Below are 26,882 nucleotides of genomic sequence, written 5' to 3'. Positions count from 1 at the left end.
ACCTCTCATATAATTACACAAACATATTTCTATTTTTTGTGGTAATCAACAGAGATATATAATTAATATCTATGCTAAATTCACATTTTTTCTATGACTGATATCAGGTTTTCCCAAATCTATAAAATTACTAACTATTATATGGCTTAAGTTTAGATATGAAAATTGATCATTTTATGACAATACAAATAAATCGTCTACCTTTCCTAATGAACAAACTGTTGTATGAGCTATTAAAGAAATTATATCTTTATTTGAAAGTTACTCAAATAATTTCTTACAGTGGCACGTATCCGGGTGGTTAAATTTTCGATGTCATATGGAACCGGTTGAATTTGAGCGATGACCTGAGTTATATTAACTTTAAAGGTACCAGTCAATCGAATCGTCAAATAGAAAAAATCGTAGTATTCACAACATCGAGTTACGTTGTTAAACGAATTTGGTTATCGTATAGATAGCGCTCGCCGATTAGGAATGAAAAAGTGGTAAAGTATTATTTGGACGTGTCACTCAATCGCGCACGCGCACTCTTAAATAAGAACTCATTATTAAGTACACAAATGGAATATCACCTAGACCACCCATCTCCTTGACTTATTTTGCCTCCAAATATGGCTCCATTAGGAAGATTATAGGGTTTTGGGGATTCGCGAACAATTTAGGGGAATCCCCCTGTAACACGTAAATGTTTTTTTCGGTGGAATCTAAAACTATAATACTAAATCATTCAAAAGAATACACTAACACCCAGTACCAGTAATGATAAAATTATTTAAATTTTACACTCCAACCAACATTACTGTTGAGATATTTAATGAAAGCATCACATCTATTCTCAGAAATTATGGATAAATTCGATTGATCACTGATACTCACTTCAACATTTTCAACAACAACACTGATAAAGTGAAGAGTGAGACAAAGGCAGCTCATACAGCAAGAGATCAATTTTTTGATGAGACTGATAGTTTATTATAGGTACCTAGAATTGCAGATCGGCCAGTGAATCACTAAAAATAAACGTATCGTATCGATTTGGCAGCCTTATTATCGAAAAAATAAGTAAACATTTTATTAAACAGATTAATTTGTTTTATTTTTATATGGTTATCCTTTTCCTGCAGATCAATACCATAAACGTTGGAAAATGTATTTCATAGAGCCGCCATTTTTTAATAAAATATATATTTGTACTCTATAATGTTCTTTCGAAAGATGCCGTGTCCAAAAAAATGAAGCGATTATATTATTACCTATAAAAATTATTAAAAGTGACAATTATATCGTATTAAAATACTCTAAAAAAGAAAAATCAACCAATTGTATTTATCAATAATTTATAAATTTAATAGATTATACATTATCATGTTTTATCAAAAAACAATTGTTTGGCAATTTATCTCTAAAATTATGAATATGAGTATTTTTTATCGGTAAAAAGGGGAGGAATAAATAAAACCAACATAGAATAAATGAAAATGTGTAATAGTCTTACAATCCTACATTTGCTCTTCTGCCTAGCGAAATTAAGTGTTATTAACATATTTTGTTTGCCTTTTTACATTAAAATTTGAAATGACTAGACTATAAATTCTACTACGAAAAAAAACAGTTTACGTGGAATGAAATTTTAAGTAATAAAAGACATAAAAACCAAACAATACGATTTTGTTGTATGCTCAATCTTAATTTTAGGGCAGCAATAGGTTAGCCTAAAATATTGACGTTATTGCAATCACCATCAAATAACGAAATTCATAAACAAAATAACATTCGTAGAGATTGGTTTTAAACATATCGCAATATTCTTCTGCAACTTTTCTGCGTGATAATATAAGCAACAAGACCAGGGTACCTGATGCCCGCATCTATATACCTCCAACCTTTAAAGTTAAGCTAGCCTGAAGTAACAAGCAGAAGAGTTACAGAAAGTTTGAGTTTTAACAACAAAATATATTTCGTGAACTTATTAATATGGATGATACTATATGCATTGTGTCAAAAATCTGAAATGTATATAAATAATTATAACCACGTGCTCTTCATATATTGCAATAATAACAACAATTTTTTAAATTTCACCAACATCGAACACTTAAGTATTTGTACGTTTAATATTAACTTAAGCTTCATAAATATTTATATGAATACATACATCAAACTTGTTTAACCCCATTAATTATCATCGAGTTGGTAATTTAATAACAACAAATATTTATTGCTTATTTAATATATGGAATGAGGTATACAAACTTTTATAAAATATTTGCAACATATGAGGTGTCGATGGGTTATTTCTGACTCTTTACCTAGCGCTGGCTTTTTGAAACTTGGCCAAGCACGACTAAATAAAATATCGTTAGAAAAATATATATAAATTAAGATACCTAGCAATACGGATCGAATATTTAATCCGAATCAGTAACTGACTTTTGTTTCAGAGTTTTATTGTGTGTGTAGACATAAAAAAGTTGCAGTCGATTAAGATTTTTTTTCATTGCAGCATAAAGTGGATTATTCTATATACATATATATTGGACCAACGCTGATTGTTTTGTAAGTTTGAAACATATTGAAAACAACTGAAGAAAATTAATAAATTAATCCGAGAACATCGATATGAGAACAAAATTAAAGAAATGATCGATGAGAAATTTAGACATTAAAAGAATGAAAATAAAGTTAACATACTATAGTTTAAACAAACACACAGATAGATACATACATACAAATATAATTGGCAAACAAACTTCGAATACATCCGTTGGGAGTATTTTATAATAGCCATAAAATACATTAAACATTAATTATCAAGAAAAAACCCCCATCTACTGCGGAGCACAAAAATCCAAAGTAACTAGTGAATAGTGAAAATTCATTTGCCAACGTACTAAACACAAAAAAAACGCAAATAAATATATCTATAAATCGCTAAATAAAATAATCTGAATACACTTTCTGGGGAATGATAATTGTTAATATGGCAAAATGACACCCTTCGACATATTGCAATCGATAACGCTAAATGTTTTCCATAAGAACAATCTGACATTATTAAATAAAGATAAAATAATATTGATATTGCTATATTAATGAAGTTTTTCTCTCGTTCGTTATCAACTTGACTGAATTTGACAACTTGAATCATACTTGACAATGTTACAATGGAAACATTTAATTCGAACAGTTTCGCTTTATGTTGGTAAGTTAAAAAAATAAGTAAAACGACTTATCTATCAAACCAAATTAGGCAATCAATTACGAAACCTAGATAATGGGCACGTGAAACGCCCAACCACAAATTCTAAATAAAATTCTATATTCTTATTTGACTTAACAATCTTTACCGTAATAAAAATTGATGTTTGCATAAGGATCTGTATATTCCTTTTACTATGACTCCATTAACCAAACACTGATAAAATTGGCAAAGCCAAATATATTATATTTGGTTACACTTATATACATCTGTTCATGTATAATATAAGAACATTCATGTTCATATGTTGTATAACTGTTCCTTTCGAACCACGATTTATCGCGAAACATATTCAAACTAATTTTATACGCCGTTTAACCGAAAACCACAGGATACTTGCATTATGGTGAAAAATAATTTAATTTGATTGTAACATTAAGACCATCTAATGTTAATAAATTTGTGCATATTTGTGTGGCTAACATAGTACTAAATTCAAATTTGAACTTTGTAGTAGAACAGCATTAAACAATATAATGCCTCACTATGAAACAAACAAACACACGTCTGGTTATGTACTTTGTATTATTGTTGAACTGGTGCTGATGAATTCCAAGTTGAACGATAAACTTTCAACGCGTACCTACATATATATACGATATCACAACAAATCAAAGGTACTAATTTAATATTTGAACGTTTTTATTACTAATTAGTCCTAAATTATTTCATAATTTCGAACATCATTGTCTAAACGCGTTTCTTTATAGACATCATTCATTTGGCATGCCACTAGCAACAGTTTCATTTCCTTGCCTTATAGATAGAATGAGATCAATTATCTACATAAACTATCACAGATGAAATAACAAAAACTTAACCAGACTTGTTGAAATTATCCATTTAATAGTGTTATTTAACATATATCTATGACATTATCACGAGCTACGTTCTTATCGACTACGTAAAATTTATGCTTTTTACCGAAATAGCCCCATATTACTGCTATATTCTCTATAATTAAGTTGAAGGGCATCACTGCTACTGCTCCCATTACGCATAGACAAAACTTGCACAACCCCAATCGGTAAACATTGAAAGATTTCAATACACCAAATATAAACATGTAGATGTTTACACTGCCGATGAAAACTACAATGAAATCCAATATTAAGGGACATGGTATGGGGAAGCAAGCAGCTAGGATAATATTGCTAACAGAAAGGGGTAAAGTTACCCAACTATAACAAGAACACGCTAATAATAATTTATACTTGATCGGTATTGCTTTAGAATGAACTACTAGTAAGATGCCTTGTAACCAACGTTTTCTTTGCTGTATGAAATCCATCAGCGTGAAGGGAGACTTTTCCCACATATCTCCCTCTATAAAGTTGAAGGTATATCCCATGCTGTAGGCTTTCATCGCAAAAAAGCAGTCTTCCGCTATAGAACCATCGGGACCATTGTCGAACGATACATCTTTCTCTGCTTTGACCTAAAACAATAAAATTATTTTAACTGTGATTTAATAGTTCAATTGAAAAGTCCCCGGTCTGACACATAGATGGCGCTACTAGAATTAAATCCATATGTTTTTTAGTTTAACCTAATCCTCAAAAGATTCGTGCATACATTTGACAGCTGTCGGATCATTAGTTTGTGAATTATAGCATTTTGAGTGAAGCAACTTTTGTTATTGTGAAAAAATGGATAAGAAGGAATTTCGCGTGTTGATAAAATATTGCTTTTTGAAGGAAAAAAACACAGTTGAAGCAAGTTTTAGTTTTATGCCGAGTTTCCGGACACTGCCCCAGGAAAATCAACCATCCAGGATTGGTATGCTAGGTTTAGACGTGATGAAATGAGCACCGAAGACGGTGAACGCAGTGGACGCCCAAAAGAGGTTGTTACCGACAAAACATTTCAAAAATCCACAAAATGATTTTGAATGACCGTAAATTGAAATTGAATGAAATAGCAGACACTCTAAAGATATCAATAAAACGTGTACATCATATTATTCACGAATATTTGAGTATGAGAAAGCTCTGAGCTCGCGCGGCACCCGCAAACTGGGTGCTTTTGAAGCTCACTTTTGACCAAAAACATGATTCGGAGCAGTGTTTGAAGATGATCAAGCGTAATAAACTCGAGTTTTAGCGTCGATATGTGACAATGGATGAAACATGGCTCCATAATTCCCCTCCGAAGTCCAATCGACAGTTATCCGAGTGGATTGCACACGATGAACCCGCTCCAAAGCGTGGGAAAACGCAACAGTCGGCTGGCAAGGTTATGACATCTGTATTTTGGGATACGCATGGAATAATTTTCATTGACTACCTTGAAAAATAAATGACCATCAACAGCGACTATTACATAGCGTTATTGGGCCCTTTGAAGGACGAAATCGTCGAAAAACGGCCGCATTTGAAGAAAAGGAAAGTGCTGCTTCACCAAGACAATGCACCGTGTAACAAGTCAGTGAAAACGATGGCAAAAATCCATCCATTCATTCTCCAGATCTGGCCCCCAGCGACTATTTCCTGTTATCAGATCTCAAAAGAATGCTAGCTGTGAAGAAATGTTCGTCGAATGAAGAGTTGATCGCCGAAACTGAGGCCTATTTTGAAGCAAAGGACAAATCGTACTACAAAAATGGTATCCAAACGTTGGAGGGTCGCTATAATCAGTGTATCACCCTTGAAGGGAATTATGTTGAATAAAAAAAAACTAATTTTGTCAAAAAAATGTATTTTACTATGGTAGGCCGGGGATTTTTCAATTGACCTGTTATTCAAATGAACATAATTATAAGATATATAACTGTAAAAAAACACACACCTTGTGATATAATAATTTGATAGTCACGCCAAAAAATAATTAGGCTTTTTAATTACGAAAACATTAAGACTATACATGAAAAAAAGCGATATTGTTCGATGTTATACACAGGGGTTTCAGCTGAGTAACATATGCACTCTATCTATATAAAAGATAAAGCCTTGTCACGCAATAAGTCTTTAGAAAGTGTACAACTTGCACGATTTATCAGTTCCTATTCCAGATATAAATATATTTTGTTTTGGAAATTACTTATTTTTAAAAATGATTTTTTACTCGAAATAAATGTACTAATTAAAGATCCACAAGTATGCAAATAGTATTAATTATTAATCACGAATTTATAGTATGAATAATATGTTTTTCCATGCCAGTCAAGGTTCACTTTTAACGTTTATTTTTAAAACAATTCCTCAATTTAATTATTAACGGTTGCTATAAAATTATCTTACACATTAATCAGTATCAAATAATTGTAAATTTAATAAATATCAAAGGATATATTAGTTTTAAGTCCTAAGCCAGATATGACGATGTTTTTTTTTAAATTTTTTCATTCATTTTATTTTTTTGCTGGCCTTATTGTATTTATTAATTTTCATTCATTTTCCTTTTTTTGTTCTCAGTTTTTTCTTCCAGTTGGACTTTGTATAATAATAATGTATAATTATTTTACACTAACACTTTGTCATGACATATATACCTTTCAACAATCTTTTAGTTACACAGAATGCTTTGATTTTATAGTTTCTGTCTCCATTGGCTTTGGATCTCCATTGCTAGACACTATACTATAATTCCTAGAACTAAAACTGGTTTATCCTATTGTTTAATGTTTTCTTTTAATTCTCCTCATTGTTGAAAAAATACAAGACAAAACAGTGAATTAAACTATTGTTGGCGGATTGGTTGGCCCGTGGTAAAGGCAACAGGACGGTCCACCTACTGTTGGGATAGTTGCGGATTTGAATCCTGCTGGGCCATGGTCGTAAATTTATGTTTGTGAATGTTTAATATTTGTGATTATCCTAGGCAAGAGTGCAAAATCCGACAAGGAAAATGATCTAAGTCACGCCAATAACCAGGCTGGGTGGGTATGACCGGATGTCTTCTGGAATGATTTTTAAGTTGGTCACTAGCCAGTCGATAGGTTTAATACCGAGGACCGTGGTGCTAAACTGTAGGTCCAGTCCAGATAAACCCATAGTTGGTAAAAGGAAACTTTCAAATAAATAAATATATATAAATATATATATATATATATATATATATATATATATATATATATATATATATATGTAAACACATAAAAAAGTCTTGTTTTAAAATACCACACATATTCTCGCGTAAGAGCATAAAGAAAATAAGGCTTGTTAGTAATTATTTATCTCCTGCAATGCCTCACGTATAAATTTCAACATATGTTCATATTCACAGGCATGAAATATTAGAATACTCATTAACACGTGTTTATTTTTAGGGAAACTCAATCAAAATTAATCAAATTAATTTCGTTAATTATTTTCGTGTATATATTATTGCAAATTTTTCTAAATAAAAACGTTTGAACTTTCTGACCTTGTCGACGTTTATATCTTAATCCCATTCTATTCCAAATCCAAAAATAAGTCTGATACTTTTTTATATAAAAATAGTGATTCAATTGTTTTTTTTATAAAATAGATAACTGCTACGTTCGAAATTAGATCATATATTTTAATACTGTTCGTGTAAAGGATTATTAACATGCACAAATAAGAGGAAATTTGAATTAATCATTTTTATGGATGTTATAAAAACTACACGTCACTACCGTTTATATATATTGTAGTAAAATAGTACAATATATGACAGTGTTTTCTACATGGTATCAAAGGTTGTCTATGTATGAGTAATCATTAGGTGGCAAGGCCACAATTTACCATGTAAAACTGATTTTATTTTTAAAGAGAAATCCCTTAATGTATCGGTAATAATTTTATATAACTGCGCAAAACTTTATCTCAAAGATAACGGAAATTCTACAGTACATATTGTACTGTAGGTAATAGACCAACCGTGGTTTTATTTACTTGTAATCTATAAAATTTTATAATAGACAGGAATTTTCCACCAAATTTATCGATTTCCTCAAGCCCAATACAAACAAAAAAGATACTTTAAACAAAATCGCGTAAAAATTCCACTATTTTTATGTTTCTTTACTCAGAATCTATATTGGCAAATAGACGTTAAAAAATAGTATCACGAGTTTGGAATAGGCGAGGTATTAGAACATTATCCAATTCATTTTAGGCTGAGAATTCAGCAAACAAATCCTGTATTTACCGAAACATAAAATTAAATGTTAATTAACTACTGTTTTAGCATTGAAATAAGAACGTTCGAACAGTTGAATCTGCCATAAAAGTAATGTGTGAAGAACAAAGTAGGCCACGTTTACTTAAAAACATTTGATAATCTTATCCAAACTTGTATGAAAATTCGTTTCTGAAAATATTCATTCGATGCTATAAGATCAACTCTAGATTAAAACATAATTTTATTTATCTAGTCATATTCTATATATCAAGAATAACCTTATACGAACCACCGGTAGGATAGTCTGCTGTATTAATTCCTGAGATATGAAATAAAATAGTTATTTTACACTAGACTTGCTGTGTTATTCAATGTATATCATGATATCAAGAATCACTGATACTATAACAATCACTGATATTCTGCTAAATTGATAAGGCAATTGATATATCAGTACATTTTTAAAATATAAAATGTATTTTGCTCATCTGAATTGAAATATAGTCTTACTATGTCTTACTACGAATTTTTTTGAAATTACTATTATTATAGAGTTAGTTCATCGATATGTTTGTATGTATCGCATTTAAAATTAATTTCTTTAAAACTTTACACATATATGTCTTATAAAACAATATAGTTTTATATAGTGTTATAATATTTGTACGATAGTAAATGAAAGCAAAATTATCGCAACTGATGCTGTAATGTTATAATAGGTGGATTAAAGATGCTCAAAGACCCCGAAACATAAAATATTTCAATTAGGAAACATCTAAATTTTAATAAATAATATATAACAGGTCAATTGAAAAGTCCCCGACCTGACACATAGATGGAGCTACTAGAATTATATCGATGTTTTTTAGTTAGCCCTAACCCTCAAAAGATGCGTGTATAAATTTGACATCTCGTTTTGATCATTCGTTTTGAATTATAGCATTTTGAGTGAAGCAACTTTTATTTTTGTAAAAAAATTGATAAAAAGGAATTTTGCGAGTTGATAAAATATTGCTTTTTGAAGGGAAAAATTACAGTTGAAGCAAAAACTTGGCTTGATGCCGAGTTTCCGGACACTGCCCCAGGAAAATCAACCATCAATGATGGGATAAGTTTAGATGTGGTGAAATGAGCACAGAAGACGGTGAATGCAACGGACGCCCAAAAGAGGTTGTTACCGACGAAAACATTAAAAAAATCCACAAAATAATTTTGAATTGCCGTAAATTGAATATGAATAAAACACCAAAGTGGGTGCCGTGCGAGCTCACTTTTGACCAAAAACAACGACGAGTTGATGATTCGGAGAAGTGTTTAAAGATGATCAAGCGCAATAAACCCGAGTTTTTGCGTCGATATGTGACAATGGATCTCCGTCATTTCACTCCGGAAGTCCAATTGTCACTCATCCGAGTGGACTGTACACGATGAACCCTCTCCAAAACGTGGGAAAACAGTCGGCTGGCAAGGTTATGGGGTCTGTATTTTGGGATGCACATGGAATAATTTTCATTGACTACCTTGAAAAGGAAGGACCATTAACAGCAACAGACCGTTTGAAGGACGAAATCGGCGAAAAACGGCCACATTTGAAGAAAAAGAAAGTGCTGCTTTACCAAGACAATGCACCGTATCATAAGTCAGTGAAAACGATGACAAAAATCCATGAATTAGGCTTTGAATTGTTTCCTCATCCACCGTATTCTCTTGATCTGGTCCCCACCGACTATTTCCTGTTCTCAGATCTCAAAAGAAGGCTCGTTGGGAAGAAATTTTCGTCGAATGAAGAGGTGATCGCCGAAACTGATGCCTATTTTGTAGCAAAATAGAGAAATCGTACTACAAAAATGGTATCGAAAAGTTGGAGGGTCGCTATAATCAGTGTATCACCCTTGAAGGGAATTATGTTGAATAAAAAAACTAATTTTGCCAAAAAAATGTGTCGCTGTTCTGAGTATAAAGTCTCCAAATACTTATTGAAGTTACTGTGAACTAACAACCTATGTTAATGTCATGATCAATCAATCAATGTTATGAACAAGGCCATGTGTTTATATTAAGACGGTATAGTGTAATGAATGAGACGTCTAGAGGTTGGAGTTTGGTTTATGTTGAAATAGATTTAAACCCTCACTGTCGTTCCACTTCTTTCAATTAAATACCTAGTTAGCATAGCTCAAAATGCCATGAATTATTTGAAATTCTAACGAATTTCCTAGATTTAGCTTCTTTTGACTCCTCTACAGGAAATAAATAAAAGATAAAACATTTTAAAAACTGAATTTTTACAACAATTTTTTTGCCAAATATTGAGTATTTTAAAAATTGTCCTCTTTACCTGTGTCACCACGTAAGATCCCTTAAAGCTGAACAGTGGTTTGTGGAACATCAAAAATTGAAATCTTAACTTTCCCATATCATCGGCCACCCTGAAGCTGTCCGCCAGAGTGGTGGCCCAATTGACCACCTCCTCGTTGGCGTAGGTAATGAGACCCTGACCGATATGATGTTTGCCATCCGTGACGAAGTTCAAGATACCCCTGACAGAGTTTTCCGTCAGAAGGGTTTCCTCATCCAAGTGGACTATCCAATCGTTATCGCTCCATATGTTAATGTCGTCCCCCAGGCAGTACTGAAGAGCCCTGAAATATTTAACGAATATTGTTAAAATATAGTTTTATAAGAAAACGGTTTTTATTTTAACGATTTATTTCTAGTCTTTATTTTATTTTGATGATTTTATCATCATTTCGCCAGTATACAATTGTGTCTTTGTGTTAAAAACCGGATAATCTAGACAAACAACGTGGACAAACATAAATGCGTATATGTATAAATAAAATGTATATGACAAATAAATAAATAAGCCCAATAAATAATAAAATAAATAAATAAAAGTAAAATATCTGACAAAGATTTATGTATAGATAAAAAGATTATTAACAAAGAAATGTCAACGTTCAGGATGATAGGAAAGGGTAACACAGTTGAAGGATACAAATATTAGGAGTTAAGGGAACGATTCATATGAGTTAAATTCTATGATAATAATCATTCTCTCGTAGAAATCCCATCAACCAATCACAATTATCTTTTTTTTCTATTTCTAAACTAGAATACTCTTAATTCAGATTATATATCTCAACAACTCAATATGAAATACACACAAGTCACACTAGAAAATCCAACCTAATCCCTTGAAACGTACGACCACGATACATGTGTAAACATACGTCACACGTGGTCTGTTATAACGTAATTGATATCTCAGTTAAATTTTCAAAATATATCTAATTGTTTATTATTATCTGAAGTGAAATACACTCTTATGGCGGGATTTTTCTAAATTAATACTACCGTAGAGTGTTATATTCTTTATATATGTATTACGCTTAAAATTAAACCTTTCCGTATAAATGGGTTATATAACAATTTTAAAATTAGCATTATGACACAATAGCATGAATACATTTTCCTCTTAGTTATTCTAATTTATCTCACTTAGCATAAATTAAATAAAATGCATTCTAATTATCACCCGCTTACAGTAAAACATTTATTCCAACCAGTTTCGGAAACCTATTAATTTCTAATTCTACTTTAATTAATCGCTGTAATGTTAGTGTTTTATTTGATCGATTTTTGATTAATATATAAGATTGTGAAAAATGTAATTTCGGGTTATCCGAACGAATTAAACTACAGGGAAATGAACAAGATGCGCAACAAGTAACGCGCACTTTGACAATATGCATCTGGTTATATTTATTATAAGTTATTGTTATTTGGCTAATTAATTATGCCATAAAAATTTGATGATATTCTGAAAAAAATAACAAAACACTAGTTTTATTAATTTTATTACTTATTAATACCAGTAAGTATCTATAGTCTGTTCAAAGTTATTGTGTACACACGTCATTTAAATTAGTGACATCAAAACGTCGCAATGTCAACTGTAAGTTTTAGTTCAGTTTGGTTTTGACATACAACAAAATTCTAATCTAAATAAAATAATTGAACAACAATGTTATGAAATATAATTTATTTTAACATTATAATAAATCTAAAAACTACAGTTAAATATACAGCCGCAATAGTTTATAGGTTAGAGTTATAAACTCTTATCACTTATTGCTTTCAATAATACATACGCCTGACAACTGGATGACTTTGACAGCCTCATTCCTTTACGTGTTCGAACTAATCAGATAGCATTGATAAAATGAGAAGGAAAATATTGTCTGATTCTGAAACGAATTTACAAATTGCGGCAGACAATACATTAAACATCTTGATGACGTATGTACAAAAAAACTTTGAATAGACTATATTAATATACCATATATTATTGGTAGAAAATTCATTCACAAAGCAACTAAAGAAATTAAAATGTGGCTAGGGTATGCTGACATACTGAGATATATATATATATATATATATATATATATATATACATAGTTTTTTAGATTATTTTAGATTTATTTAGTTTTGGGTTTATTATATATAGTTTGGGTTATATTTATTTAGTTTTTAGTTAGGGTTTGATTAGAATATGTAAGGAATGGGCAGTGATACTATTGCAGATAAAATTGTACATTTTCGGAATACATAAAGTACATAGATGCTACTAGATGAAAAATATAAAGTTATGAGTATATAATTAAATATATAAAATATATATAATTAAATATATCGATATTGTTGCTTCGATATTGAAATATATCATAATTGACATCAAATTAGTTTTGTTTCTTTGGTTTGAATTAACGTCTTCAATGATAAAGATGATTAATAGATATAATAATAATTTAATTGTCTTAAAATATTGATAACATCATTAATAAAGGCCTTGTGACGAATTGTTTTTTAAAATGCACTTCCCTACGAAACACGAACATGTGAACAATAAAAACGTCAAATATAATTAAACTAAATTGAAATGTTATTCATATATATATATATATATATATATATATATATATATATATATATATATATATATATATAATATATATATATATATATATATATATATATAATATATATATATATATATATATATATATATATATATATATATATATATATATATATATATAGTCAGACATACTACATCTTGTTCATCTCTTACTTTATATTGTGTCATAATGAGGTTGATTAATAATATATTTCTATATTATTATTTTGATATGACACCAGGAAACGGAGATATATAACTAATTTTTTTATGTTTTCAACATAATTCCCTTCAAATATGATACACTGAGTATAGCGACCCTCCAACTTTTCGATACCATTTTTGTAGTACGATTTGTCCTTTGCTTCAAAATAGGCCGCAATTTCGGCCATCACCTCTTCATTCGACGAAAATTTCTTCCCAGCGAGCAGATTCTTTTGAGATCTGAGAACACGAAATAGTCGCTGTAATTTGTAACTTGTAACACGGTGCATTGTCTTGGTGAAACAGCACTTTTTTTTCTTCAAATGCAGCCGTTTTCCGATTTCGCCCTTCAAACAGTCCAATAACGCTATGTAATAGTCGCTGTTGATGGTCCATCCTTTTTCAAGGTAGTCAATGAAAATTATTTCATGCGCATCCCAAAATACAGACGCCATAACCCTACCAGTCCACTCGGATCACTATCGATTGGACTTCGGAGTGAAATGATGTGAAGTGAAGTGAAACTATCATCTTCAAACACTACTCCAGATCATTAACTCGTCATTGTTTTTGGTCAAAAGTGAGCTCGCGCGACACCCACTTTGCACAGAGCTTTCTGACACCCAAATATTCGTGAATGATATGTACACATTCAGTTGATATCATTCGAGTGCCTGCTATTTCATTTAATTTCAATTTACGGTCATTCAAAATCATTATGTGGATTTTTTAAATGCTTTCGTCGGTAACAACCTCTTTGGGGCGTCCACTGCGTTCACCGTCTTCGGTACTCATTTCACCACGTCTAAACTTAGCACACCAATCCTTAATAGTTGATTTTCCAGGGGCAGTGTCCGGAAACTCGGCATCAAGCCAAGTTTTTTACTTCAACTATATTTTTCCCCTTCAAAAAGGGCTTTGAGGGTTAGGGCTAACTAAAAAACATATGGATTTATTCTAGTAGCACCATCTATGTATCAAGCTGGGGAATTTTCAATTGATCTGTTAAAACTAGATACTTATCTAGAAGACTCAATGGCTCTTACCGAGTCTGTAATAAAATAAAAGTTAGTAACACTTTTCAGTGTTCTTAGGCTTTAGTACACTTTACTACACAAGATCACACGGTTTGAGTCTGCGTCTTATTTAGTGTTAATACAAGAGCACTTCGGTATTAAAATGGGAGTGGGGTCTTTCCTCATGTCTTGTTGGAAATCTCTTCATTTCTTCTATAACAGTTGCAATCCGAAGGTCTTGGTGTAAGTAATTACATTAATAATATCTGGGTGCGTCAAATACTTGTACTATATTGCTATGTAAAAATATATATAAAATCAGACTGGAACAAGTAACGAATGGGCTTCCTTATGAGTCATTTATTTGATACCGAAATTATGTAGAATATATAAAACATATTTTTACATTAGGAAAAAAATTGATATGATTTCCGTTATTTAATCACGTAATTCGTATAAATACAGAGTAAACATGGGCCTGCCAAGCGGCATTGTATTTGTCAGACGCAAACCAATTGTAATACTTGGAAATCTGGCTTCGATTAAACAAGAATACTTTATCTTATCAGGCGACATCCATAGTACTGCCTGATTCTATCGTTATCAAGACTTGCGTATGTGATAATTTATAAATTTAATTAAGGAGTTGTGAACTGATGGCGACGTCTAAGATGATTCATCTTTGTGGAATTGGATGGGTATACCCGACTGATGATGTATCATGAAAACGGCAAGTACTAATCCGACGGGTTGGACTAAATAAATATATTAAATACGTATGATATCAAGGAATCTATGAACAGATAATACGGATTTATAAGGATTTACGGTCATACAAAAATAAAATTCATATCCAAAGTTTGAAATATATTGGTTTTTACAGTAAGGGCGGTTTGATGTGGTAGCCATGTTGTTTTAGCAGCGTAGGTTTGACCTACTGTTCAGTCATTGATGTCAAATTACTATAGAAAGTTACATGATTAAGGAGTCAGTTTTTTAAATTACACCTTACATTAGATGTACAATGATTATGTACAATTTTAATTTACAAATTAATTTTTTACTATTTTTCGACTGTATTTGAATCAATACACAAGCAAGACGAGTACGGGATAAATAATAATTAAATTAGTATGTTTTTCTATACAAGTTCGTGTGGTTTGGTTCGCCTCAATCTTCTGACTTCCTCTGCATTGTTCAGTGGTTCAGTATTGCTTCCACGTTGCTTTTATTTTGTAATCTTCTTCGTTGTTTTGTGGGTATTTCTCAAATGATGAATTAGGTTATGTCATTTCGCCGCTACGCAAACTTTACATGGGCAGATTTCGAGCTACTAAGCTGCATTTTCCAGTCTCTATTCCATTTGTTAGTAATACATATTTATTATGTTGCTCAATTTTTTTAATATACCTTTCTTCTTCATTAGATAAATTAAAATAACATGAATGAAAGCTTTTAACTGAGATATTGAAAACATTAATGAAAAGAAAAGAAAATAAAAAAACAAAATTGTCAAATATGGTATATTTCAATATAGAATAGCATCGATATATTAAATTATGAATATATGTGGTGCAAATATTTCTTGTAGGAATGTTGGTCGTCAATAAAAATATCGATACATCGATTTTGGTATTTTTAAAAAAGTATCGATATATCACAAAAAAAATCGTTTTTTTTTGTGACAATTAAGAAAAATATGGATATAAAAAATAAAAATATTAATATATCATTCCCAGACAACATTGATCTTTTTTAAACATTTTAAGTAGCAATATTTTCTTAAGAGCATTTAATATTAAGTACCAAAATGCAATAAATCTTTGAAATTGGCCCTTTATTTTTTTTAAATTAAAATTGAAATAAGTAAAAGGTTTTTTAAATGCTTAAGAAATGTTTTAATTTTTTTTTCCAAAGATATGTATATAATCTATTCAAAGTTTTTTTGTTGATGTGACATCAAGATGTTTAATGTATTGACAGCCGCAATTTGTAAATTCGTTTTAGAATCACGCAATATTTTCCTTCTCATTTTAATCTAGTTAAAAAGAGAAACAACGATGTCTGATTAGTTCGAACACGTAAACGAAAGAGTCTATCAAAGTCGTCCTGTTGTCAGACGCATGCAAAATTCTTGAAAGCAATAATGATAAGAGGTTATAACTCTATCCTCTAAAATGTTGTGGCTGTATAATTAACTGTAGTTTTTAGATGTACTATAATGTTAAAATAAATTATATTTGATAACATTTCTGTTCAATTATTTAATTTAGATTAGAATTGTCAAGTTAGTCATATCAAATCAGCAAAACTGAACTAAAACTCAGAGTTGATGCGGCAACATTGCGACGTTTTGATGTCACAAATTTAGATGGCCTATGTACGAAATAACTTTAAACAGACTATATCGATATTTTTTCAGTATCCCCATTTCGTTGTATGCATGAATTCTTCTCTTGCAACTTTATATTTTTCACCTTTTTCGCCAAAAATATGCAATATAGTGTGTAACAATGCAAGTGCCTATATTCTTATCAAACTTACATACATACTAGGAACAAAGAACGACACTAATACTGAAATATATAAATTTAATATATTTTACCAGTTTTAGATAACTATTAGTTATATTTTACTTTACTATAAATCTTTCTATCCTGAAAATGTTGTTAATATTATCACATCTAGAGTATATTATTACAATTTTTATTCATATTTTACGTTATGAATTCGAATTAATGTAGTACCAATAATATATAGTATTCTAACATACAATTACTGGGATTAATATATATTCTCGATACGTTAACAACAGACGTTACGTCAATTTTCTCATATGAATAAATTGCTCTTGTCCAGACTAAGTAGCAACAGACCGATTCCCTTAAAGTCAACATAACCCAGGTCATCGCTCAAATTCGGTCGAATCTATGGTATACTCTGAATGTAATGGTTTCCCAAGTTTTGGTAGGTCCATATTCGAACTGAGCTACCGCAACCCGCATTTGGTGGCCTTATACCTTGAATTGTAAACTTCTGTCCAAATTTCAGACTGTGTTAGTTGACAGCAACTTCAGTCCGCCTTTGGTACCCTCACACCCCGAACTGTGATGCTTGTTACAGAAATCCACGGACTAGTAATATTTTCAAAAGCAGTAGATATTTCTTAATTAGGATCTAGAAATTTCAGTCTGGATTTTGATAAGTAACAGGTCAATTGAAAAGTGCCCGGCCTACCATAGTAAAACTTTTTTTTTGGCAAAATTACTTTTTTTTATTCAACATAATTCCCTTCAAGGGCGATACACTGATTGTAGCGACCCTCCAACTTTTCGATACCATTTTTGTAGTACGATTTGTCCTTTGCTTCAAAATAGGTCTCAGTTGATGGTCCGTCCTTTTTCAAGGTAGTAATACAGACGCCATAACCTTGCCAGTCGACTGTTGCGCTTTCCCACGCTTTGGAGCGGGTTCATCGTGTGCAGTCCACTCGTATGTCTGTCGATTAGACTTCAGAGTAAAATGATGGTAAAATGATCCATTGTCACATATCGATGAAAAAACTCGGGTTTATTACGCTTGATCATCTTCAAACACTGCTCCAAATCACCAACTCGTCCTTGTTTTTGGTCAAAGGTGAGCTCGCGGGGCACCCACTTTGCACAGAGCTTTTTCATACCCAAATATTCGTGAATGATATGATGTACACGTTCAGTTGATATCTTTAGAGTGTCTGTTATTTCATTCAATTTCAATTTACTGTCATTCAAAATCATTTTGTGGATTCTTTTAATGTTTTCGTCGGTAACAACCTCTTTTGGGCGTCGACTGCGTTCACCGCCTTCGGTGCTCATTTCACCACGTCAAAACTTAGCATACCAATCCTTGATGGTTGATTTTCCTGGGACAGTGTCCGGAAACTCGGCATCAAGCCAAGTTTTTTGCTTCAACTGTATTTTTTTCCTTCAAAAAGGGCTTTGTGGGTTAGGGCTAACTAAAAAACATATGGATTTAATTCTAATTAAATTAATTCTGTTAAGTTGATTCCCGTTAATTCAATAAATTCAAAATATGCCCCTAAAAAATCGGCCCGTTCTTATTGAAAAACCCTATATAAAGACATTTTATTAATCGTATCTATGTCTGCATGTATAATCAACATCTAACCTACACGCTTAATAGTTAGCTTCTAAAAATAATAACAAAACCATTTATTCATTCGCTATATCATAATTTCCCTATATCAGTATCTATATTTATATATTTACCACATAATTTAAACCTTTTAATAACATTCTGAGGTATATTATGGTTTCGATAACTCCATTTTTGATACACTATATTGATATTCTGACAAACTAACAGATATGTTATGTAAGGTTCTATTTACGTTGATTGTTAAAATGTATGAATATTTTTCAAATTTAGTTGGCATACCTTGGAGTGTATAAATATATCTAGATAATATTAATAATGGGTTTTAAAAATCGCACCTTTATGCGCTTTGATTAAATTAATTGACCATTTGAATGTATGCATACGGTACAATAAACAATATTATTTAATATCAAACACAATTTATTGATAAAACTTTGCCAATTGTTTGAATTACAGTGAATTGGCTTGAAGGATTTACAATGAGAAACGACATGCTCTATCTCAAGCGACTAATGACACTATTCTAATGTTAATTATAGGCTCGAACAATTATCAACTGTATAATTTTATTTGATGTAACACAGGAACTCTTGATAAGCTTCTGCAGACTTTACCGTAAAGTTAATTAGTATTCAAATAACCTTAAGGAATGTGCAATAATGCTTACTGTTACCGATTATGTAGAGTTTAAAATTAAATGGTACTCTTGTTTTGGACACGCTAAAAAAGGACCGCCTTATTACAAACGCAAATTAACTAAAAAATAATTAATTATTTAAATTACTTTTAAATTGGCCAATGAAATAAAGCTTTCATTTCGAGACCATTAACATAATATTATAATAAAACTAAATATGATGGAATGCTTTTTAACATTTTAATATCACGGTATTTGCTGACGGTAAATGTCATTCAAAAATTGTCTTGCAACGCAGGTCGAAATAAGTGACAAACAATAAAAAAAACAATCGAAAAACGTAAAACAAAAAATGTTGTCATCGATATGTAATGTCGTGCTTTTAAAAAATATTGAATACCGAGGATAATATAAACATTTTTAATTATTCCACAGCTACTGATCTATGTCACCACAATATTTGTCTGCTTCGAGGAAACAATTTTCACAGTTCATTGTTTCGTTTCCTTGAGCTAAAATTCAGTTAGTATGTTATGTATGCTTATATTAAGGATGTCTACCATTATATATAAATTATCTAATCCATAACATTGAGAACGATAACTCATAAACTGTTCCAATAATGCATTTAGTTGAGAACAACCAATTGTTGTGATGCGAATGTTACCTAAATCGAAAAACCTCTGTGGGATAGTACTCAAGATAAAAACTTTCATTTTTATCTTTAATGCTATCTCAAAAATAATAATAACCCTTATAACATTTCGATATATCAGGATATGATAGAGATTTTAATCCATTATTTAAGTACCATAAATGAAATATCAAAATAAGAAAGATTACTAAGTTTTAATGAAAAGAAATAGATCAATAGGCAAGCAAATTTATCGAAAAGTCTTCAATTTTTCTAAATCTACACATATCTATGCTTCATGATCTTACTTTTTATATTATAACAATATAAAAATGTATTTAGAAATTATATGTGCTGTTCTTAATTTTACAAACAACTATTATGATTATAATGGTTTATATATATTTTATATAAATTATATATTAAAATTCATATTAAAATAAAATACATCTAGTATTCAATTCAACAATTTGCACAAAGCAAAAAAACTAATCACAAATATTTCTTGATAAAACTAAGATAGCACAGTGATATAATAGGTTCCTCAAACTTGAATAAATAAATATTCATCCAATTATATTAACTAAATAGCTGGAAATGAGTGTAAATTTTCCTGCTAAAGGAGATTAGAATACCTAGCACAAAATGTATTTGTGTGATTATGTCATAATGCAATTTTTAATTTTGTTATAAAATATTTACATATAAAGTATATGCAAATGCTTAAACAAATTAATTTAAAATGTATTGCATAAAGATCTTAATATATATGACAAAGGATATGTAACTATAAAAAAAACTGACGTGACAAAGGCATATGTTACTTAAATTTATTTACAATGAAATATATTTATTTTAATTTAATTTTTGAATAAATTCAAACATATTCTTTATAAAATGAAATATTTTTAAGTTCATTACATAAATCATTTAGATAACAGTATCAGGCCTATAACATTTAAAATACATACCTTGCTTTAAATAAGGCTCCTGTTGATGTTTTGTAATCAGGTGGCACTATAATTTCTCTAATTCTTCGATGTCCTTCTAACCCTATTGGTTTGTCAGTAACAACTTCAATAAAAAAGTTCTCTAAACCAGCATCCAGGCACTTATTCATATTTTTGGTCACATTATTTTTAACCAACTCTGGAAAATCCCCCCGGGTTACCACACGTATGCAGACCGATGGGGCAAGTAAAGGAGATCCCTTTAAGGTTACTTTATCTGGGAATGCATTATAGAATGTCAATCCAATTGCATTAAAAATCACTTGTGGTAAGGATAGCAGAGTCACTAATCTCAGGGTATATAGAATGAATGCCCCCACTATTCCGTAGTACACCCAAGGATCTAAGTTGTCTGATGCCGGCGTTTCATCTGGAGGCACTTTCAAACAATATGAATAATACTGGAAGGAACACACAATCGTCAAAAATAACAGACAATGTAACGTGTGTTTGGTCCGACTATTTAGGTTGATAATGCAATTCGGCGTTAAACTGCCCAAATCTCTCAAAATCCTCATTTTTAATAATACAAACAATGGTCTTTCACACCCTTCACTTAGTTTTCTTGCGATCAATAAACATAAACAAGTATCGAATATTTAAGTCCTTTCAGCAAGCTTTTATTAATCAATACCGAAACTTCACTACTAAAAATGCAAGATTATTTTAAAAACGAAGTAAACGAAAATGTATCGAACGTTAATTTTATAGCAGCACAGCAAGCAACAAAACTTTGTTATAACACCAACTGACAACTGTTTCAGCTGGATATATTGAATGAATGTGCTACGTTGCCAATATGCCCACAAAATCGTATCTTTTAAAGAAAAAAAAGGAAATGACTTTTGTGTGAATCTTGTTTAGTATTTTACGACTAAATGGGTTAAATGATTTATAAAGAAAATAAAGTAATGAAATGTACTTAGCATTATATTAAATAAAATTCAACAACAATTTATATAACAATAAATTAGCATTCATAAAATTGTTACACTATTTGGTGGCCATACTTTACATATAGCTCTACTTCTAATTAGTCCAATGGGAACAGGTCCGTAGTTTCTGCTATCTGTGGAATTATTTCCATTATCTCCTTGTAACCATACATGGCCTATAGGAACTATTTCATATCTGGCAAAACCAGTTTTAATTTTTTCACCCTATAAAACACCCATATTCTAATGAAATTTCTCATATTAAAAAAATACTTTCCTGTACTCCTATAACTCTTTTACATATTTGTTGTTTTGGATTTGTGGGGCATTTAGCAATGACTATATCTCCTTTTTTAATCGTTTGTCTCAGTGTAGATACATGTTCAGTAAAAAGAATATCATCTGAAACTATTGTTGGTTCCATAGAAGGACCAGAACACTAAAAGTTAATATTATTTTAGAACTGGAATATATTCATCTATTTTATCATTATATTAGGAATTATATTTTGCTGTTAGTATACAAATTATAGCATACCAAAACAAAATCACCTATGTATTCGAAAACACAATGAGCAACACAACCATATTGAATTACATAACCTAAAGTGCCTATAAATTTGGATACAAAGTTTTTCATTGCGGTTTTATTTCATTATTTAAATTTATTTTTATAGCGATTCAAAATCACCTTACATCTAGGTTAATAACCACTTCATACGAATCTTCTTTAGCTTTTTGTCAGGTATGTGCAAAATTCATATATAATGCCATTACCGTAGTAAATTTATATGTAAATTAAAAGAAGATTATAGCAGTGTCACGGTGAAACACTAGTTGTTATTGTTTTTGATATTATCGTATTAGAGTTGTTTTCTTTTTTGAATTATATATAATGGGTAACTCTCCAGAAAAAGATGATTTTTTGATTCAAATCAGAGATAAATTGCGGAAAGATGGTGTTAAACTATGGTTGAAACCATACTATAATGAAGAAAATGGAAGTTCTGAAGAACATATCAAGGTAAATAATTGTTTACGCAAGGTAATTAAAAATAACTTTTTATAAATTGCTATAGGCTTTAAGCAGAACTATCAGTGAATCTTTATCACTGCCAAATGATATGTGTTTTGAAGTTGTAAAAGAATTGCAAGTAAATTCTTTGGAGAATTTAATGCAAAGGAGTCGTTTTCAAAATTCTGGTCTTGCTACTTTGAAAATTAAAGTTGTAGATCAAGGAAAAGCGCCAAAATTGCTTACTAAGGAGGTAATGTTAAGTTGCAGAGGAAATGATTTAAAACAATTTATATGTCAAGATATTTTGGTAGATTTGGATAAGTAAGTAGATATAGATATTATTTTATTATTAGAAAACTGTCTTATTGAAGAATGTAAATCGTATTTTTAGACTGAAATTGATATCGGCTGGAAAAATAATATCAGCGAATGATTCTCTATTTAATCAAGGGATTAAGAATGGACAGCAAATTTTAGCGATTGTTTTGGCGGAGACCCCTATTGAAGTGGAAAAGAATGAAAATAAAATAAAGGAACTAGAAAGTGTAAAAACTGATTCTCAATTACTGGCTTTGGATGACCATTATTTGAGGGTAAATATGAACATATATAGATGTACATGTAAATACTTATAAATATAAGAATCTTTTATTTAATACTAATGTTTAATATTATTAAAATTAAATTCATTTAAATGTTTTATATACTTTCTTGTGAAACTACTTCAGGAAGAGGCATTAATATATTAGTAAGGTAAGAAAGTGTTTATAAAGCAGAAACCATATCTATTTATTATTCATTATGATAGGTTTATTTTATGCTATCTTATAATGTAATAGAGGATTAATATAAGAATAGAAATGACTGGCATGTTAATATTTTTTCTTTCTTTTGTTAGTTGGAGGATCAATTTGGAAATCCTATAAAGATACCAAATAATGAGAAAAAAGCACTAATTGTTGCTATGACTTTGCATGAAAAAGGAAGATCAGCACTTAAAAAAGAGGATTATTCAACAGGATTAGTTTTTTTTCTTGAAGCTGATCAAGAATTTAGGTATATACTAATATTTTTATTGTATTATTTTAATAGTTTTTGATATTTAATTGCCATTATATTCTTAATATTTTATTCCAGAAATTGCAGTTCTGCTCTTCTAAAATCTGTTGATAACTATGCGCTCTTGGATCTTGATATAGCTTGGTGCTTTTTGTGTCTTCAAAGTTTCACTCATCTTCCAGAGGCTGAGGAACGTTTGCATAGGTGTGAGAAGAAATTTCAAGAAACTTACGGAACTAATATGGAGAGATTGATAGCTGTGAAAGGATCATCGGGTATAAAAGTCAACTTTCCCAATATTTGATCTAATTTTATGATTTTATCTCAGGAAATGAAGATTGTCTTTTAGCCAGACTCCACCTTTTACAAGCAGTATTATTATATCATCAAAATAAAAGATCTGAGTCACTTAGTCTTTTAAAAACAGTGCAGACTGAATTGCTTAAATTAAAAGTGAATGAAAATAGTATTCTTGCTTTAGTTGAGTTGGGTATGTATCTCTATAAGGTATATTAAGTTTATTTATATATTATAAATTAATACTTCACACAAACTTTATATATAGATTTTTAAGAACATACAATTTCCAGTATATGAAAATATTTCCAAATAAAACACATATCTTGAATAGTGTTCTATATGAAATTAACACACCTTTATTTTTCAAAACAAATTCATATAATTGCTTTATAATTTGACGTTTTAATATTCGAGATATTTGAAAACAAATGAGTGAAGTAGTAATATTTATATATAGAAAGTGTCAGATATAATTTGATTTTTAAACCGCTTTGAACTTAAAATCCTTTTAAGTTTTTTTATAATATTTATCTTTCTATTATCTAAACGTCCCAAAACACTTGAAATATACCGTTAAAAATCAAATCAACAAAATGAGGCTTAACTTAACCGTGACAAATGATAAATCGACCTAAAACGCTTAGGTCATATCTGTTGTAACTTCGGATTAAATTATATAAGAACACTTTACTTTCTCCGCTTTATGGGCATAAATATATTGAAGTTGAATTTTCGGATATAAAGATTATGTTATTAATTTATATTATTTAATTAATGAAGGGTATTCTGAAACTGAAGCTAAAATTGGACTGAGAGCTGTTGGAGGTGATGTTAATTTAGCTGCTAATTATATTAATGAGAATAGACAGAAAAGATATGAAAGTAGAAAAAAAGCAATAGCAGAGGAAATATTAAATAAGTATAAATATTTATGCAAATTTGTTATAATTTATAAACGATACATGATATTTTAGAGAGAGGAAAAAGCTGGGTAAATGTGCCGATGGTAAGCAGTATGTAGATCCAAATTTTTTAAATATTCTGGTTAATATGGGATATAATAAAGAAGTGGCTAGAATTGCTTTAAGAAATTGTAATAATATAATATCGGATAGTATTCAATATATTCAAGAAAATCCGTTACCTGGGCCTAGTGAATCTAGGAGTATGGAATTTATGTCTTTAATAGAAGATTTAGTGCCTCAGGTAGATTTCCGTTAATTATTTTCTTTCCTTACTAATCAATTTTTTGTTTCTAAATCATTTTATTAAATATAAAGCATATATTATTGTAGTTGGTTGATGCAGGTTTTGACGCCAGAATGGCAAAAATAGCTCTACAAAAACACGGAGGCGATATCATGAAATCTGCGGAGGAGTTACTGTTGAATGGAGGTATAGTTTCTGGAGATTTATCTCAGTTTAATAGTGAGTATTTACTTTAAACAACAATTATGAAAGAATTATTCATATTGTCATTCCTTAGTACGATCTGAGAGTATTGAAGAGATAAAAAGACGGAAAAAAGAGGAGGAAATGAAAGAGAAGGCTTTTGAAAGGCTTAAGGAAGATATTTCAATAGTCGATGATGATTATTTAGATATCAATTTAGAGCAGGAGGAAGTGTTCCTTAATCACTATCTGTCCTTGTTAGAAAAAAAGTAGTAGACTTAAATAAATTTAATAATATATTTGTGCAATTGAGTTTGTGATATTTTGTTGTTAAAAACACATATTTTTGTTAATAAATTTATTTTTATTTACTCTTCATTTACATGTATTATTTTATTTGCAAAACATAAATTAAAATACGTTTTTAAGAATGTCTGCTGCTGTATTGAATATTATAAGTAAATATAAAATTGACGAAAATTTAAATGATATACAAAAAATTTATACCAATTCCATAAACATATTGTGGTTCCTTAGTAGGATCTGAGAGTATTGAAGAGATAAAAAAACGGAAAAAAGATGAAATGAAAGAGAGAAGGCCTTTGAAAGAAAGATATTTCAATAGTCAATGATGATTATTTAAATATGAATTTAGAGCAGGAGGAAGTGTTCCTCAATCACTATCTGTCCTTGTTAGAAAAATAGTAGTAGATTTAAATAAATTTAATAATATATTTATGCACATGAGTTTGTGATATTTTGTTGTTAAAAACACACATTTTTATTAATAAAATCATTTTTATTTACTCTTCATTTACATGTATTATTTTATTTGCAAAACATAAATTAAAATACGTTTTTAAGAATGTCTGCTGCTGTATTGAATATTATAAGTAAATATAAAATTGACGAAAATGTAAATGATATACAAAAAAATAATACCAATTCCATAAACCTATTGTCATTCCTTAGTAGGATTTGAGAGTATTGAAGAGATAAAAAGACGGAAAAAAAATGAGGAAATGAAAGAGAGAAGGCTTTTGAAAGGAAGATATTTCAATAGTCAATGATGATTATTTAAATATGAATTTAGAGCAGGAGGAAGTGTTCCTCAATCACTATCTGTCCTTGTTAGAAAAATAGTAGTAGATTTAAATAAATTTAATAATATATTTATGCACATGAGTTTGTGATATTTTGTTGTTAAAAA

At 30.1% G+C, this 26,882-nt stretch overlaps 3 protein-coding genes across 3 annotated transcripts; 1 reads left to right on the top strand and 2 right to left on the bottom strand.

Annotated features, from left to right (window-relative positions):
• Positions 1 to 1,469: 1,469 nt before the first annotated feature.
• egh (egghead) lies at positions 1,470 to 21,728 on the bottom strand. The gene is made up of 3 exons (XM_076399214.1): positions 20,931 to 21,728; positions 10,689 to 10,992; positions 1,470 to 4,700 (listed from the first exon to the last, which is right to left on the bottom strand). The coding sequence occupies exons 1-3, from the start codon at positions 21,485 to 21,487 to the stop codon at positions 4,119 to 4,121; spliced, it is 1,443 nt and encodes a 480-aa protein (XP_076255329.1). The 5' UTR covers positions 21,488 to 21,728; the 3' UTR covers positions 1,470 to 4,118.
• Positions 21,729 to 21,881: 153 nt separating this feature from the next.
• LOC143193190 (mitochondrial inner membrane protease subunit 1) lies at positions 21,882 to 22,625 on the bottom strand. The gene is made up of 3 exons (XM_076399215.1): positions 22,442 to 22,625; positions 22,184 to 22,343; positions 21,882 to 22,131 (listed from the first exon to the last, which is right to left on the bottom strand). Exons 1-3 carry the CDS (start codon positions 22,541 to 22,543, stop codon positions 21,947 to 21,949), a joined length of 447 nt encoding a protein of 148 aa, XP_076255330.1. The 5' UTR covers positions 22,544 to 22,625; the 3' UTR covers positions 21,882 to 21,946.
• An 87-nt stretch (positions 22,626 to 22,712) lies between these two features.
• LOC143193187 (NEDD8 ultimate buster 1) lies at positions 22,713 to 26,050 on the top strand. Its single transcript, XM_076399213.1, has 10 exons — positions 22,713 to 22,927; positions 22,983 to 23,242; positions 23,313 to 23,514; positions 23,820 to 23,977; positions 24,059 to 24,255; positions 24,309 to 24,470; positions 25,061 to 25,199; positions 25,255 to 25,486; positions 25,576 to 25,708; positions 25,767 to 26,050. Exons 1-10 carry the CDS (start codon positions 22,799 to 22,801, stop codon positions 25,943 to 25,945), a joined length of 1,791 nt encoding a protein of 596 aa, XP_076255328.1. The 5' UTR covers positions 22,713 to 22,798; the 3' UTR covers positions 25,946 to 26,050.
• The last annotated feature ends 832 nt before the right edge of the window (positions 26,051 to 26,882 follow it).

Source organism: Rhynchophorus ferrugineus, unplaced genomic scaffold (genome assembly GCF_030347505.1).
Source record: "Rhynchophorus ferrugineus isolate W39M unplaced genomic scaffold, kcgeb_rfMv2 rfM3, whole genome shotgun sequence".
Taxonomy (NCBI): Eukaryota; Metazoa; Arthropoda; class Insecta; order Coleoptera; family Curculionidae; genus Rhynchophorus; species Rhynchophorus ferrugineus.
Note: the sequence above shows the minus strand (reverse complement) of the source record. Positions and strands in the feature narration are given on the sequence as shown.

Bases quoted from the DNA above. Each gene is read 5' to 3' on its own strand.
- LOC143193187 (XM_076399213.1), top strand. From the start codon at position 22,799: ATGGGTAACTCTCCAGAAAAAGATGATTTTTTGATTCAAATCAGAGAT. The intron at 22,928-22,982 runs GTAAATAATTGT...AAATTGCTATAG, and splicing joins GTTCTGAAGAACATATCAAG to GCTTTAAGCAGAACTATCAG. The intron at 25,200-25,254 runs GTATAAATATTT...ATGATATTTTAG, and splicing joins GCAGAGGAAATATTAAATAA to AGAGAGGAAAAAGCTGGGTA.
- LOC143193190 (XM_076399215.1), bottom strand. From the start codon at position 22,543: ATGAAAAACTTTGTATCCAAATTTATAGGCACTTTAGGTTATGTAATT. The intron at 22,344-22,441 runs GTATGCTATAAT...ATTAACTTTTAG, and splicing joins ACATAGGTGATTTTGTTTTG to TGTTCTGGTCCTTCTATGGA. The intron at 22,132-22,183 runs AGGAAAGTATTT...TGGGTGTTTTAT, and splicing joins TAAAAGAGTTATAGGAGTAC to AGGGTGAAAAAATTAAAACT.
- egh (XM_076399214.1), bottom strand. From the start codon at position 21,487: ATGAGGATTTTGAGAGATTTGGGCAGTTTAACGCCGAATTGCATTATC. The intron at 10,993-20,930 runs GTATGTATTTTA...TAAATATTTCAG, and splicing joins GGAGCCTTATTTAAAGCAAG to GGCTCTTCAGTACTGCCTGG. The intron at 4,701-10,688 runs GTAAAGAGGACA...TTATTGTTTTAG, and splicing joins GATCTTACGTGGTGACACAG to GTCAAAGCAGAGAAAGATGT.